This window comes from Chiloscyllium punctatum, chromosome 39 (assembly GCF_047496795.1).
Source record: "Chiloscyllium punctatum isolate Juve2018m chromosome 39, sChiPun1.3, whole genome shotgun sequence".
Taxonomy (NCBI): Eukaryota; Metazoa; Chordata; class Chondrichthyes; order Orectolobiformes; family Hemiscylliidae; genus Chiloscyllium; species Chiloscyllium punctatum.
The window spans coordinates 42,128,246-42,144,041 of record NC_092777.1 but is presented as its reverse complement, the minus strand read 5'-3'; the positions used below and the strand labels follow the sequence as shown (position 1 = coordinate 42,144,041).

The 15,796-nt window shown below is 39.0% G+C and overlaps 1 protein-coding gene across 3 annotated transcripts in view; it reads left to right on the top strand.

The window, feature by feature from the left end:
- The window catches only part of kif19 (kinesin family member 19), a 232,949-nt gene extending 217,153 nt beyond the window's left edge, over positions 1–15,796 (top strand). The window contains exons 18-21 of one of the 3 annotated variants that reach the window (XM_072558545.1): positions 1,570–1,913; positions 2,784–2,937; positions 4,043–4,147; positions 11,254–15,796. In XM_072558545.1, the coding sequence (XP_072414646.1) occupies positions 1,570–1,913; positions 2,784–2,937; positions 4,043–4,147; positions 11,254–11,405 (755 nt within the window). In that variant the 3' untranslated portion in view covers positions 11,406–15,796. Of the gene's footprint in view, positions 1–1,569; positions 1,992–2,783; positions 2,938–4,042; positions 4,148–11,253 lie in introns of all 3 variants that reach the window. The other 2 variants (XM_072558543.1, XM_072558542.1) reach the window with 2 other exon arrangements.

The window sequence follows — 15,796 nt, the reverse complement described above, 5'->3', positions numbered from 1 at the left end:
GATAGTTATGGGAGTACTGAATGAATGGCCGGACACTACGGATGCTCAAAGGAACAGAGGGACCTTGGGGTGTTTGTCCACAAATCCATGAAGATGGCAGAACAGGTTATTAGGATAGTTACCTCTATCAGATGAGGCACAGATTATAAGAGCAAGGAGGTTGTGTTGAAGTTGTACAGGACTGTAGTTAGGCTACAGCTGGAGTACCATGTGCAGTTCTAGTCTCCACAATATACGTTGGATGTGATTGGACTACAAGGGTGGAAAGGAGATTCACCAGGATGTTGCCCGGGATGGAGAATTTCATCTGTGAATAAAGACTGGATGAGTTTGGTTTGTTTTCATTGGAGCAGAGAAGATTGAGGGGAACCTGACAGAGGTGTATAAGATTATGAGAGGCAGGAACAGGAAGAATATAAAGCAGTTGTACCCCTTAGTCAAATGGTCCATAACAAGGGAGTATGATTTTAAGATGAAAGACAGGAAGTTCAGAGGGGATTTGAGGAAAATATTTTTCACCCAGGGGGTGCTGGGAATTCAGAATGCGCCACCTGGGATGATAGGAAAGAGAGGAACCCTCACAACCTTTGAAAAGTGAGCACTTGAAATAATATGCAAGGCAAAGGATCTGAAAAGTGGAAAGATTTACTGTAGCTTCAGCAGTATAGACCTGGTCGGCTGAAGGGCCTCTTCAGTACTGTTTGTTTATATGATTCTATGAGGTCAAACCATACCCTCTTTTGCAGCAGTCATGTCCTGGGATTTAAATATCCAGCAGCCACTTTGACAGCTGCTATGAAATGTAAGGGTGCAAGTGAAGGTTTAGGATGGCCATTAATTCAAGAGTATGGATGGGAGAGGTGATTGTCAGGGCCCAGCAGGGGTTTGTGTCAAGGGCAGAGGCAAGGTATCATGGTGCAGTAGCTGGAGGAGTGGGGTTTGTTGGCTACTGGGGGGATCAGGCTGGCAGTGATGGTGATTTCCAGGGCCAGCTGGTGAGTGGGGTGCCAACAGAGGATTGGAAGCGAATGTTGTGTCCTATAGGTCAGGCCAGCGGCAGAGGAATTGTCAGGTACTAAGTGTGGGGGATGGAATTGTGTTGTCTAATTAGGACAGATGATGGTTATCAAAGGGCCCTGAAGGTGTAAGGGTGTAGATGAAGTATTTGTGTTGAGCTGGGGTCAACTAAATAATTGCCTGGGAGTTGCATAGGTTTCTAATCATCTAATACTTCCAGAGTGACTGTGAACTTAGTGGAAGCTGAACCCTCTGTATTTTCAGATGTTAAGGGGTTTTGTTTTCAGAAGGTTCTAGTTGCAGTGAAACTACACATCAGAATCTTCAATTTCCCAGGAATTTCCATGCAGTCAGCTACATCTGGGGCTCCACAGAATCCCCAACACACATTTCCAGTCTATGCTCTTCCAGTGACTCTCTGGCCTTCGGAATAACACGGGCTATTATCTGTTTTAAAGATTGCCAGTCCTTGTGTTATGAATGCAATATACTTTAAGAGTACTTTAAGATTATTGCTGTACTGAAATAATTAATGAGTTCCATTTTCAATAGAACGCAAGCAGATGTTGACGGGCACCAAGAACATCGCAGTCAAAGCTGCAAGACGACGTTCAAAAGCTCTGGAAAATGACAACAGGCTACACATTCTGGAACCCATGAAGGAGAAAACAAGCATTTCCCTGCATTCGATGAAGGAAAATGAAGAATCATTTTGTAGAGGCATTCCTGAACTATCACTGACACTGTATAGAAACCAACAGGGTCAACTTATAAAACATGCTGCTAGTGAGGACAATCTATCCACCAGTACTGGTGAGGTGATCAACCATGTGCAGGCTAACAAGGAAGAAAGCCACCATGACTGGTCTCAATCCTATAAAAAGGAAAACAAAAAGGCAAGTAGAAGGCAGGACACATTAGAAGCCAAGCGGAAGAAAAGAAGATCAAGATCTTTTGAGGTTAACGGTCAAGGGGTTGGTATTTTGATTATACAGAAGTGAATTAAAATTTGTTCTTTATTCTTGTCTTTCTGAGTGCACATTTGATGATTCACAAATTCCGGCTGAAATAAAATGCATCAATAATAATGTAAATAGATCAGTGTTTGGTACTAAAACATGCCCTTTAAATTGGTGATGTATTCATGACATTAAACATTGACAACCTAACCCTATTAGAGAATTGTGTTGAACAATCTGCAACAATAGCTCGGTTGTGTATTTTTCTGCATTGATCACTGATTATTTTTGAAAAGTTAGAGTTTTATTGGTGTTATAAACTGAATAAACTCTTTACAAGCAACATTTGAGAATCGTGATTTAATGCTCGGAACACAAACATAAAAAATTATACCGTGGGATGCATTTCCCTGAAAATAATGCCAGTTAAAATTTGTGATTGCATTTCAAATAGTAAAAAAACAGATTTTATGCACATTAATGCTTTTAAAATATCTCAAGTTCACCTCCATACCTAGCATATTCTGTGTGGTATAATATCAGAAACTTTACAACTGTGATTAGAACCCATAAATGTCATTGAATTTAGTCATTTCCTGTTCACTGCTGCCATAAAACCAATAATTTGATTTTAGCATAAGTTGAGATTGGAGTAAATATATTTGGCAGTACTGAGGACAGTAAATTAATGTAAATATTATCTTTCCAAAAGATTAAATCTCATTTGTCCTCTTTGCTGTTTTCTGTATTTTATGCCTGACTTTGATGCAATTTTGCAATTATCTTACTTTCTTATTATCTTCCCAGTTACCCCATCCTAAGAACATTTCATCCCGCTTCCAACCATTGGAGAGTATTTCCGATAATAGATTTAACGTCAATGGCCAATGTCAGTTACGGATACATAGAAATCCAACACACAGGCCTGGGAAAGTGAAATTTCCTATCAGTCATTATGCAGGTAAGTTTGGACGTTTATGGTAAAGTCATGACATAGCAGGAAGTATGTCTCACTGTTCCACAAGCTGTCAAAAACATGTAAAAACATTTAGACCACCAAGATGACCAATTTGCCTGACTAACTGCTATTCAGGATAAGAACAATTCACACCATGTTCCATTATTATCAGAATATAACTACTTATAGTCACATTCAAAACTTTGTCAGAGAAAAGATTCCTAATCTACTACCATATAATTTAAACTGTGTCTCTTTACAACCCCCAAAGCCTACATACTCATTCACAATTAAGACGGACAAAAGATGTTTTGACACTGGTATTCTGGTTGAAAAAAAGACAGGGAACAAAACTCTGAAGATCAACAATCCAGATTTCAAGGGTGGGTTAGGCTATGTCACACAGTTCCTCCTGAAATTTTAGCACTGATCACATACTGCTTTCTGTAAAGCAAAGCTATGGGACACAATCATTCTTCACTCGAATGATCCGATGGACCTAGGTGTTGTTAGAATTCTTTTATGTAAGCTTTTTTGGTTGTGCTGTCTTTTCTCTACAATCAGCTAAAGAGAAGGAAATGTTTTCTGCTCATAGACTCTGGATGTCTCTGGCTGCCTTTGTACTTGCAACCAATTGGGGATTATCATTAGATGGAATAACCTTAACTCAAGGACTTTAGTTGTTACCATGTCTCAAGGTATTTCACTGATACCTCAAAAACAACATTGTCCTGCATAGCTGTGCAAAATATAAACCACTTGATTTTTCCAGGTTGTAAAACTTTCTGAGGTATTTCAGTTATATAGCAGTCCTATTTCCATTTTAATTTATATTTCTAAATTTTAAAAATATATAAACCAAATTATTCTTCCTGTAGCTATCATGGTGTGGTAATATATTTATAATAAAACAAAAAACTGTGGATGCTGGAGATCTGAAACAAAACAGAGATTGCTTGTGAAATTCAACAGGTCTGGCAGCATCTGTGGGGAGTTAACATTTCCAGTGCAGTGACTCTTCATCAGGACTCAGATGGTAATATGTTAGTTCATGGTTACTTTATTTGTGTGAAAGTAGTAAGTTGTTTGTCGCTGTTGCTTTGTATAGGTGAAAGTGACCTTCAGGTGCTGGAGGTTGTCAGTACCCCACCCAGCATCATCTATCAGAGAAATGCCAATGGGAGAGGGCTGGCTGTACAGAAGAAGGTCAGAGGTGAGAACACAATTCTTTGTGGCATTAGTAAATTGAATGACCAATAAAAAATACATGGCAGAATATTCCCTTCCCTGGTGCATCATAAGCAATGCTGAGAAAGGAGAGAAATAATTATTTTAAAATTTACTCATGGGACATGGACATTGCTGGCTGGCCCAGCATTTATTGCCCCTTCCCAGCTGCCCTTGAACTGAGTAGCTTGCTGGGTTATTTCAGAGGGCAGTTGAGAATCAACTACATTGCTGTTGGTCGAGAGACACATGTGGGTCAGACCAGGTGAGATTGACAGATTTCCTTCCCTGAAGGACATTGAGGGGCCAGATAGGGTTTTCCAACAACCAGCGATAATTGCATGGTCATTGGCAGATTCTTAATTCTAGACTTTTATTTTAATTGAATTCAAATTTGAACCCACAGTCCCAGAACATTAGCTGAGTTTTTGGATTAATAGCCAATAGTGATAATACTACGAGGCCATAATTTCCGTTGAAAGAAAATTAAATAGATGGAGTGATTTAAAAAGTCAGTATGTCAATATTGAGAAAATGTTTTGTGATTTTCCCCTCACATCTTATATGGAGACTGATGCATCTCATTACTGACCACTGACTAATTTGTTGTGGACCAGGCCAGACCCCCTCAGAACATTTCAAGAAGGTAGCCCAGAAGCTAACTTTTCTGGTTGCTTTAAGCAGATGTAAACTGGATACAGAGGAACCTTGATTATCTGAATACCAATTATCCGAAAATTGGATTATCCGAAGGGGATCTCGAGGTCTCAATAGAAACATTACATCAAAGACATGTTTCCAACAGTGATCGCGTCTTTTGTTTACAATGATTAAACAAGCACTGTCTCCAAATTACTGATCTCCCACCCTCTCCCTCTCCCCACACTTTCCCTGGAGTTCTACAGAGGAGTGTACCCTAAGTCCCCTCCTTCCCCAGATAATCTGACCAACACTGTCCTGTACAGGGCAGAGGTGGAACCTGTCAAAAAGTTGCATTAAAAAGTTGTGTGTCTGGGTGTGTGTGTGTGTGTGTGTGTGTGTGTGTGTGTGTCTGGGTGTGTGTGTGTGTGTGTGTGTGTGTGTGTGCGCGAGCGCGCATGCTATTTGGAGACTTACCCCACAAAGGCAGCTGCAGCAGCAGCAGTCTTATTGTTGGTGTACAGCCCGGCTGCCCCGGAGAGGGGTCGGGGCTGGACGGGGTGGGGGTCGCATGGGGGCGGTGTTGGATGGTGTTGAGGGGTGGGGGGAGGTGTTGGATGGGGGTGGGCGGGGTGGTGTACAGGGTTGGGGGTGATGTTGGATGGGTGCGGGGTCTTGCGCGCTGTGTGCCGCTGCAGTCTCCTGAACAGGGAGCTGACTTTAAAAGCTCCGAGCCCCAGAGGAAAGGCATTTAATCGATTAACCGAATAATCAATTATCTGAACAAAATAGTGCCTGCCCATCTCGTTCGGATAATCAAGGTTCCCCTGTATTCCAGGAGTGATGCAGCTGGTCAAGCCACTCAGGTTTAAACAAAACAGAATTTGTTTGCAGACTACCAAATGAAACACAAACAACAGAAAACAGAATTTAGAATAACATTGATGTGAAAACCAGGCCGACACAATCTAACTTAACAAAGAGCTGTTCTGACTTCCTGCAATATCCCTAAACACACCCCTTGGGAAAAAGGTAAATTCAAACACAGGTTCTAATAGGAGAGATGTTCGAGAGCAAGTCAGCCAGAAAACCTCTGTTGAATCAGGGAACCTTTTCCCCAGCAGCTTTGTTTGACCAGCCACTTCAACCTAAGCCAAACTAGGAAAAACCCAAGGTGCGAGAACTGGCAACTCCCCTTTCATTGCACAACTGTTTTAAAAAAAACCTGAAAGGCCTCCTCTGATTGTTGACTCAGACAGTATCTGTGAGCCATAATCAAAGTGGCCTACTCCAGACAAATCGGAACCTCTATCTTTTACAACCCCTTTTGACAAAAAAATCAAGGACAACATAACCTTGTTAAAGGAATAGCATTGTCACAACTTTCAACGTATTTTCATTTCATTAAAGCTTCAACTTGTCTTATTTATGTGTCACTTCCAATTCTTTTCTTCTTCCCTGAAAAAAAGCACAAATTCTTGAAATGTACATCAGAGCAGGCTGCAGCTCACCAAACTATTATCTCCATTCTCATTCAACTGCTTCTTCATAACGTCGTCCCTGCAAGCTCCAAGGCCACCACCTTCTAAAACCCTTCATCTACGCAAGTAAGCATCAGCAAACCACCCACCTCACCACAGCCACATCATCATGATGCCTGCTCTGGGTCCAAATCATACACATCAGCTCTTAGTACTTTCTTTTTGGAGCTCAGAAATACCTGGGCATGCTTCTGCCAACTTTTTTATTATTCACTTGTGGAAATTGGACATCACTGGCTGGCCAGCATTTTTACTGTTCGTCCCTGGTAGCCCTTGAGAAGGAGGTGGTGAGCTGCCTTCTTGAACAGCTGCACTCCACCTGCTGTGGGTTGACCCACAATACTATTAGATTAGGTTGGGATATCCGGTCGGCATGGACGGGTTGGACTGAAGGGTCTGTTTCCGTGCTGTTCATTTCTGTGACTCTATGACTCTATTTTGACCCAGCAACAGTGAAGGAATTATGATATATATCCAAGTCAGCTTACTGCATTTGGGAGCAGTCAAGAAGTGGAAATGTTGCTGAATAGCACTGTGTAACATCATGTCACACCTGCAGCATGTACCAGCAGTTTATGCAGCAAATATATTACACATGTTACAAGCAGATGGTCATAAGTGAAAGTCAAAGAGGAGCAGTCATGGAATTCTTACAGTGCGGAGAAGGCTATTCAGTTTGCACTTATTGGTGATTTAGGAGTAGGAGAGGTGGTAAGGGTCCCTATTGAGCAGGAAACACTGAGGGCAGGAAGACTTTGCAGATGAGGATGAATGTGAAGTAGTAGAGAGAAGATGTTGGTATTCACATTTGCAGACTGCAAATCAATGGCCATCAGCCTGTACTGCTGGGCACCCACTTCGTCAGGCTGATTTGGTTTGATAAGTAGCTTTCTATGACATTCTGCAGGAAAAGGATTGTCCTCCATTCCCCAAACCCCCTAAGTCAATGTCTGCAAAGTGGGAAGCGAGTTTTCTTTTCCTGTGGCCCATGTCCTTAGTGATAATAGTCGAACAGCACAGTATGAGGACCAATCCCTGGTTTGCAGTGTCAAAGCAGTGAACAACTGGGCCTTAAATATGGGGTGAATGATGGATGGTCCCAGATGTGATGAACACTTCCACTTCTGGGGCTGCACATTTCACTGAGAAAGGGTCCTTAGACCCCAGTTAGACAGATTAATTCGGTGAGGAGTGAAACATTGTGTGAGAAAAATCACTCAAGCTATGGCACACCGTCATAGTTACAGAACCAGAGTTACAGAACTCATTAAATCAAATGTGTGTAGGTAGAACAATGATTTTGCAATAGCAGTGGGTCACACAGCAAGGGATTAAAGACGGTAAAAATTATGTTGAATATTGCATTTATGTTACAGAGAAACATTAAGTAAGTTCTGCTTGTTTTGATTGAAAGAAGGAACTTTCATGTGTTTTGGCTGAAGCTTTTAGTTTGGAAAAGTAAGTAACCAAAATAGATTTGAAGGAATCAGTCATCCTGTTGAAGCATTCAAACCATCTGGAATACAAATTAAACATTAAAATGTTGGGATCAAAAAGGCAAATTAATAGAAGTTTCTCTTCCTAGTCAGAATGGGTTGAAGTAAGTGTGTTAAAGTGAACAATATACATGGATTCCAGAGACAAATTACCAGGATTCTGAGGAACAAGGGATAGATATGACAAAAGAGTATGTGCACTTGGTCTCTAAATGGCGAAGTTTGTGAACATTAAAAACCTTCACCTAAAAAGATAATTATCTAAGTATGACACACTTATCTAAGGTAATACTTCATAACAGAGTAGACTACTGATGTCCCAATTTAATAATTACAAATGTAATCCTGGAGTCTGACTCCTGCTCATCAAAATTAAATCAAGATTAAGCATGTTTGTCTCCGTGTAACCACAGTGGCTGATGGAATTTCACACAAGCTGCATTGCCAGTAAAACAATTGCACTTGGAAAGAACCATTCACGTTCTCAGGCTCTTCCAAAATACTTCACAGCTAATTATTTATTAATAAAAAGCAGACGCTGCAAAAGCTCAACAGGTCTGGCAGCATCTGTTCAGAGAAATCAAAGTTAAAATTTCTGGCCTAGTGACTCTTCCTCAGAACTGAGCTTTTTAGGCAATTTCTGCTTTTGTTTCTGATGCACAGTCATAGAGTCATAGAGATGTACAGCATGGAAACAGACCTTTCGGTCCAACCCGTCCATGCCGACCAGATATCCCAACCCAATCTAGTCCCATCTGCCAGCACCCGACCCATAGCCCTCCAAACCCTTCCTATTCATATACCCATCCAAATGCCTCTTAAATGTTGCAAATGTACCAGCCTCCACCACATCCTCTGGCAGCCCATTCCATACATGTAACACCCTCTGCGTGAAAACGTTGCCGCTTAGGTCTCTTTTATATCTTTCCCCTCTCACCCTAAACCTATGCCCTCTAGTTCTGGACTCCCCGACCCCAGGGAAAAGACATTGTCTATTTATCCTATCTATGTCCTTGTAATTTTATAAACCTCTATAAGGTCACCCCTCAGCCTCCGACGCTGCAGGGAAAACAGCCCCAGCCTGTTCAGCCTCTCCCTACAGCTCAAATCCTCCAACCCTGGCAACATCCTTGTAGATCTTTTCTGAACCCTTTCAAGTTTCACAATATCTTTCCAACAGGAAGGGGTTCAGAATTGCACGCAGTATTCCAACAGTGGTCTAACCAATGTCCTGTACAACCACAACGTGACCTCCCAACTCCTGTACTCAATTCTCTGACCAATAAAGGAAAGCATACCAAACGCCTTCTTCACTATCCTATCTACCTGCAACTCCACTTTCAAGGAGCTATGAACCTGCCCTCCAAGGTCTCTTTGTTCAGCAACACTCCCTAGGACCTTACCATTAAGTGTATAAATCCTGCTAAGATTTGCTTTCCCAAAATGCAGCACCTCACATTTATCTGAATTAATCTCCATCTGCCACTTCTCAGCCCATTGTCCCATCTGGTCCAGATCCTGTTGTAATCTGAGGTAACCCTCTTCGCTGTCCACTACACCTCCAATTTTGGTGTTATCTGCAAACTTACTAACTGTACCTCTTATGCTTGTATCCAAATCATTTATGTAAATGTCAAAATGTAGAGGGCCCAGCACTGATCCTTGTGGCACTCCACTGGTCACAGGCCTCCAGTCCGAAAAACAACCCTCCACCACCACCCTCTGTCTTCTACCTTTGAGCCAGTTCTGTATCCAAATGGCTAGTTCTCCCTGTACTCCATGAGATCTAACCTTGCGAATCGGTCTCCCATGGGGAGCCTTGTCGAACACCTTACTGAAGTCCATATAGATTACATCTACTGCTCTGCCCTCATCAATCTTCTTTGTTACTTCTTCAAAAAACTCAATCAAGTTTGTGAGACATGATTTCCCATGCACAAAGCTATGTTGGCTATCCCAAATCAGTCCTTGCCTTTCCAAATACATGTACATCCTGTCCCTCAGGATTCCCTCCAGCAACCTACCCACCACCGAGGTTAGGCTCACCAGTCTAAAGTTCCCTGGCTTGTCTTTACCACCCTTCTTAAACAGTGGCACCACATTTGCCAACCTCCAGTCTTCCGGCACCTCACCTGTGACTATCGATGATACAAATATCTCAACAAGAGGCCCAGCAATCACTTCTGTAGCTTCCCACAGAGTTCTCGGATACACCTGATCAGGACCTGGAGATTTATCCACCTTTAACCATTTCAAGGCATCCAGCACTTCCTCCTCTGTAACCTGGACATTTTGCAAGACGTCACCATCTATTTCCCTACAGTCTATATCTTCCGTATCCTTTTCCACAGTAAATACTGATACAAAATATTCATTTAGTATCTCCCCCATTTTCTGTGGTTCCACACAAAGGCCGCCTTGCTGATCTTTGCGGGGCCCTATTCTCTCCCTAGTTACACTTTTGTCCTTAATATATTTGTAAAAACCCTTTGGATTCTCCTTAATTCTATTTGCCAAAGCTATCTCATGACCCCGTTTTGCCCTCCTGATTTCCCTCTTAAGTATACTCATACTTTCTTTATACTCTTCTAAGTATTCACTCAATCTATCCTGTCTATACCTGACATATGCTTCCTTCTTTTTCTTAACCAAACCCTCAATTTCTTTAGTCATCCAGCATTCCCTATACCTATCAGCCTTCCCTTTCACCCTGAAAGGAATATACTTTCTCTGGATTCTTGTTATCTCATTTCTGAAAGCTTCACAGCATCTGCAGTTCTTTCAGTCATTATTTGTTAAATTGCACTCACAGTTAAAAAGGCAAACATAGCAGCCAATAATTGCCACACTAGCAATGAGTTAATGTGATTGGTGGTTGTGCTTGAGAGATGGATGTTGATCAGGATACCAGCAGAATCTCCTCCTTGTCTTCAAATATTGCAGTGCGATCTGAACAGGCAGAGAGGATCTTTAAGTTAACTTCTCATTGAAAGGTACCATCTGTAAACTCATGGCATTCTCTCACTATTGCATTGGACAGGGTAAAAACAATGACTGCAGATGCTGGAAATCAAATTCTGGATTAGTGGTGCTGGAAGAGCACAGCAGTGCAGGCAGCATCTGAGGAGCAGTAAAATCGACGTTTCGGGCAAAAGCCCTTCATCAGGGCTTTGGACAGTCAACTTGTATTAAGTTCTCAAGGCCCGCGATTGAATTAGAGTCTACAATCTTCTGATCTAGAAATAAGAGTTCTATAACCGATAAAAGTTGACAATTTTTTTAAAAATCTAAAGCTTGAATTGTGTTCTCTTCCTGGTGTTGAGAGGGTGTGTGCTGGTCAGGCAGATGGAATTGTAATATAGTTTAAAATTATTTATAATTCAAATAAATACTGATAGACCTTTTTTTAATCACAGGTCCGACAATTGCAGCATCAGATGTGGCTAGCTCAACATCTATGTTAAATCAACCTGGAAACTTCAAGAAGCCTCTGAACCGTAATCCTCAGCCACACTTTAACTATAGACTGACAAATGGAAAGAATGATGTCAGAGCTAGAAAACATTAAATCAGTGACAGATAGAACTTTGTCATGTTGCTTGTATGAAATAAAGAACACGGGATATATTTGACTTGTCTGGAGCAATGGGACATACATACAGTAAATCCTTGGTATCCAAGAAATCACGAATTGCAAATTCACCTATCCGCGCCAAAAATATCAACAAAATTCAGCATCCGCAGGCTTTTAATCTATTTTAACTGACTTTTAACTGAGCTCCACACTCACAGATTTCATCATTTATAGTGGTTCTCAGGAACAGAACCCTCGCGGATATGGAGGAATGAGTGTATATGAGTGTATATGAGATTGCATATTTTCTGTTACTGTGTCTTTTGATTATCTAAATCAGTGAATTGACTTTTGTCTTGATAAATGTATACTAGGGACATGAACTGTTCTGTGTTTTGTTTTCATTTAAAATGGGTAAACGAATCCCAACCTTTGCCTTCATTCTAATTTTCTAATGAGAAAAAGATCCTGCTGCCAATTGCTATAATTTGTGGACTCGATGATTTCTTCATGAACATTCATGTAACATTGTCCACAATTTTGGATTGCACACTTAACCTAAGGAATCAAAACACAAAAGTATTCTTTATTCTTTGAAATAAACAATGTAGTCAAGATATGTATTGATGTTACAAAATTTAATGTACAGAAGTGAACCAAATGTTTCAATTTTTTTACCAAACCCTGTGAATTTATGAATTTTTTTTTAAGAAAAGCAACTACAAAATTGATGCCTCCTCCTTGTTCCATCTAGGTAGAGAACAAGCACTCAGATCAGATAGCAAGTAGAATAGTTATTGAGTTTTCAACCAAAATGTAAATAAATAAATTTAGACAGAATATCCTGGGAATACTCAGCAGATCAGGCAGCATTTGTGGAGGGAGAACCAGCGATAATGTATCAAGTTGATGACTTTACATGCTTTGATGAAAGGCCATCAACCTGAAAGGTTTTAATTTGTTTCGTCCAATGTTCATGAGATGTGAACATTGCTGGCTAGGTCAGTGTTTATTGCCCATCCACCACAGCTCTGTAGAAGGTGGTGGTAAATTACTGTATCTTTCTCTCTACAGTTGCTGCCTGACCTGTTGAGTATTTTCAGCATTTTCTGTTCTTTCATATTTACAGCACCTGCAGCATCCTATTTTTAAACAAATAAATGAGTTTTGTTTTGCTCAGTAGCAGGTATTTGTCACTAGTGCATCAGGCACATTAAGTGATGCTTGACTACAAATGAATATTTATCTTAGAGATGTGTTTCTTGGTCCAACATAGCAAGCTATTTCAAAACATCATCTCATGAAAAGATGGAATTTCATGTACCTTTTAAATGACATTTATTATGTAATAAATTTTTATTTGCTGTTCATTTTCCCCTTCAGATGAAACATTAATTGTTTACCTCAAAATTATGTGAGGTTCTGGCAATATTGCTCAGTGAAGGTTTGATAGGAAGGTGTCATTATATGGAATGAGTTGGATGGCATTACTTTTGTGTTTTCTGTTGATCAACAGCTTTTGGGGGCAATTGACCTCACCAATTAGGATGTGAAAGGCTCAAACTCATAACCCTTATGTTGGGAATATATTATTGATCTACCTTTGTTTTTCACAAAGCTGTGGAACCAAACTAACTTTAAAGCTGAATGGATAGAAACCTACATTATACATGTTAACGCATTGAAACTGTAATATTTTAAAAATGCTATTCAGAGAATGAACTTTATTATACTGATATCAACCTGACAATTAATATCTATAGTGGTCAATATTTTTAGATCCAACCAAAATAGACCAACGTAGATATTTCATTTGGAACTTAAAACTATAGGGTACAGCATGTATTCAGATTTCTATTAATTTTATCATTTGTTGAAAAAACATATCAGTGCAACTACCAGTAACTGGGGAGCTCTTGCAATACTAATTTACTAATCTCTGAATTTAATAAATATAACTATTATATTACTTACATTTTTAAAATAATTCATGCATGAGTTCATTTTTTCTGCTATGACTTTGTAATATTTATTAGTTGCAATATCACTTTTTATTGATTCCTGATAACAATTACTGGTGGTCTGAAGAGACTATCCAATTAGTCCATCATAGTTAATAGTGCACAAACTGGAGTAATGTTCTGACAATTAATCCTAGTTCACAAAAATATTGGAACAATGTAATAAAATTATTGTTTAAAATTCCGAACATCAACAAGTTTTTCAATATCTAACCTGCATTATGAACTAACATTGTTGGCAATATGAAAGGACAAATTAAGCTATCCTGGAATGGACTAGCACCTGTTCAACATTTCATTTCTTGCAGTGTAAATGATAAAGAACCTGTTATGGTATTATTCTTTTGACTGTTCCATTTATTTGCCTTAGAAATTTGTCCTTAATTAATATAAAGTGCTTAAAAGTTATGTGATGTGTACAATTATGAAAATTGTGTCAGCAAATGTTATTATTTATGTTATGGGTGGAGTCCTTTTTACAAAGCATGAACATTTTGTACAACAAAATTACTCATTTCTGATGTAGAATGTCTGTATGTTTAAGATGAATTTCTTGTGGAATCATTGTTGTATCATAGATATTAGATTTAGTGTCATTCCTGAGTTAGGCACAGACAGATTTGGATACACTGGAATATACAGAGCTGTCCATAGATACGAATATAAAGGATGAGTAGACTTTACAGTGTAAACACTTCATCTGAACTGGAAATTCCATGTTAGCTCGCTTACAACTGTGGATAAGACAAACAAGGGTGAGGTTGTGCAGAGAGTCAAATACACATACTAATACTAACTTGTGTTGAAGGAAACATAATAGGTTAATAGCTGTAAATAGGAGACCTTGTACACAAATAGATCTGCCACATGTTTACAGCCTTTTTTTAAGTTTTAGCATTTCCAGTTTTTTAAAACTTAAGTTTTACAAGATAATATTTGACTAATTCATTTGAATACTTATGAATATTTTTTTCTGAAATAAGAAGATTCCTTAAAAATTGGAGTCCTGGAGTATTTGAATTATTTATTTTTAAGCTTATTTTCCTTTATATCCTCTTGACATCATTAAATAACTATATTTATGTGAATATTAAAAAAATCACTTTTTTCCAAAAAGTGATTACTTGCAAGTAAGGAAAAGTACAATATCTCATATTCTCTCATCATTGAACGCTTTCTTCACAATGAGAACAAGTGAGAAGTATTCACTAGCTAGATGCAGCTGAAAACTTCACATTAAATAAATGCCAATAAAAGGAATATTAAATGATACAGAAATAAGTAGAGGATGGGACAAGTCTAATCAGTTCATGAGAAGGAAAATGTTGTTTTAATTTATCAAAATAGAAATTTCTGTGCAGCAATATTCTAATAAAGTAATGCTGGTTAGGAAAGACTCATTATTGCGAACACTGTTAGCACTCTTATTAAGCCATTCTTGCAGTTCTGTATGAATCACTGTCAGTTGTCCGTTTGTGAACTGTTAAAAGAGATGTCTGAATATGAAGCAGTTTTCTAAATTCACTAACATTATGCAGTGAAATGAGTAAATGGCACGAGGCTGAAGCATTTGCATTGAGAGTCTTTCACACCAAAATGCCACTCATCCAGTCTTTTTCCTGCCTATTCTAGCAAAGCTTAACACATTTATAAGATTGATACTTTAATAATGTGTCACACCCCCACACAAACTTGTAAAGCGTATAGTTGTCATTTTTAATTCTTCTGTTTTAGATTGTTTTCCAACCATTTTGATTTGTACTTTTGTCAAATCATTTACTAAAACCATCTTATCAATTGCATTAAATGCAAAACACTATGGATGTTGGTTATCTGAAATAACAATAGAAAATGCTGGAGAAACTCGATATGTCTGGTAGTGTCTGTGGAGAAAGAAGCAAAGTTAGCATTTTGAATCTAATATAGAAGAGTCATATTGGACTCAAAATGTTAAAATCCATTTCTCGCTCCACTGATGATGCCAACCACACCTGCTGAGTTTCTCCAGGAATTTTTGTTTTTATTACTAAGAATGTTTGTCATCCTCTGTATACTTACATTTATTCACATATTAGCTTTGAGGAGATGGATCAGTTTATAAAAGGTTATGGAATTATACTAATTAAGCCATCTCTGACCGACCAGCTACCAAACAATAGATCTGTGTCAGATCTTTGATAGAAAAAAAATATATTTTAGCCCAACCAACTATGAGTACACAGGAAAAACACTTTCCAATGATTAAGTACATATTTAAATCTTGAGTCATTTTTTAACCTTTAGCATATCTATTTTCTGTATCTGCAAAAGTGCAGGATTTATAATTTTATTTGTACTTTTGACATTGATTCAAAGTAAATAAAG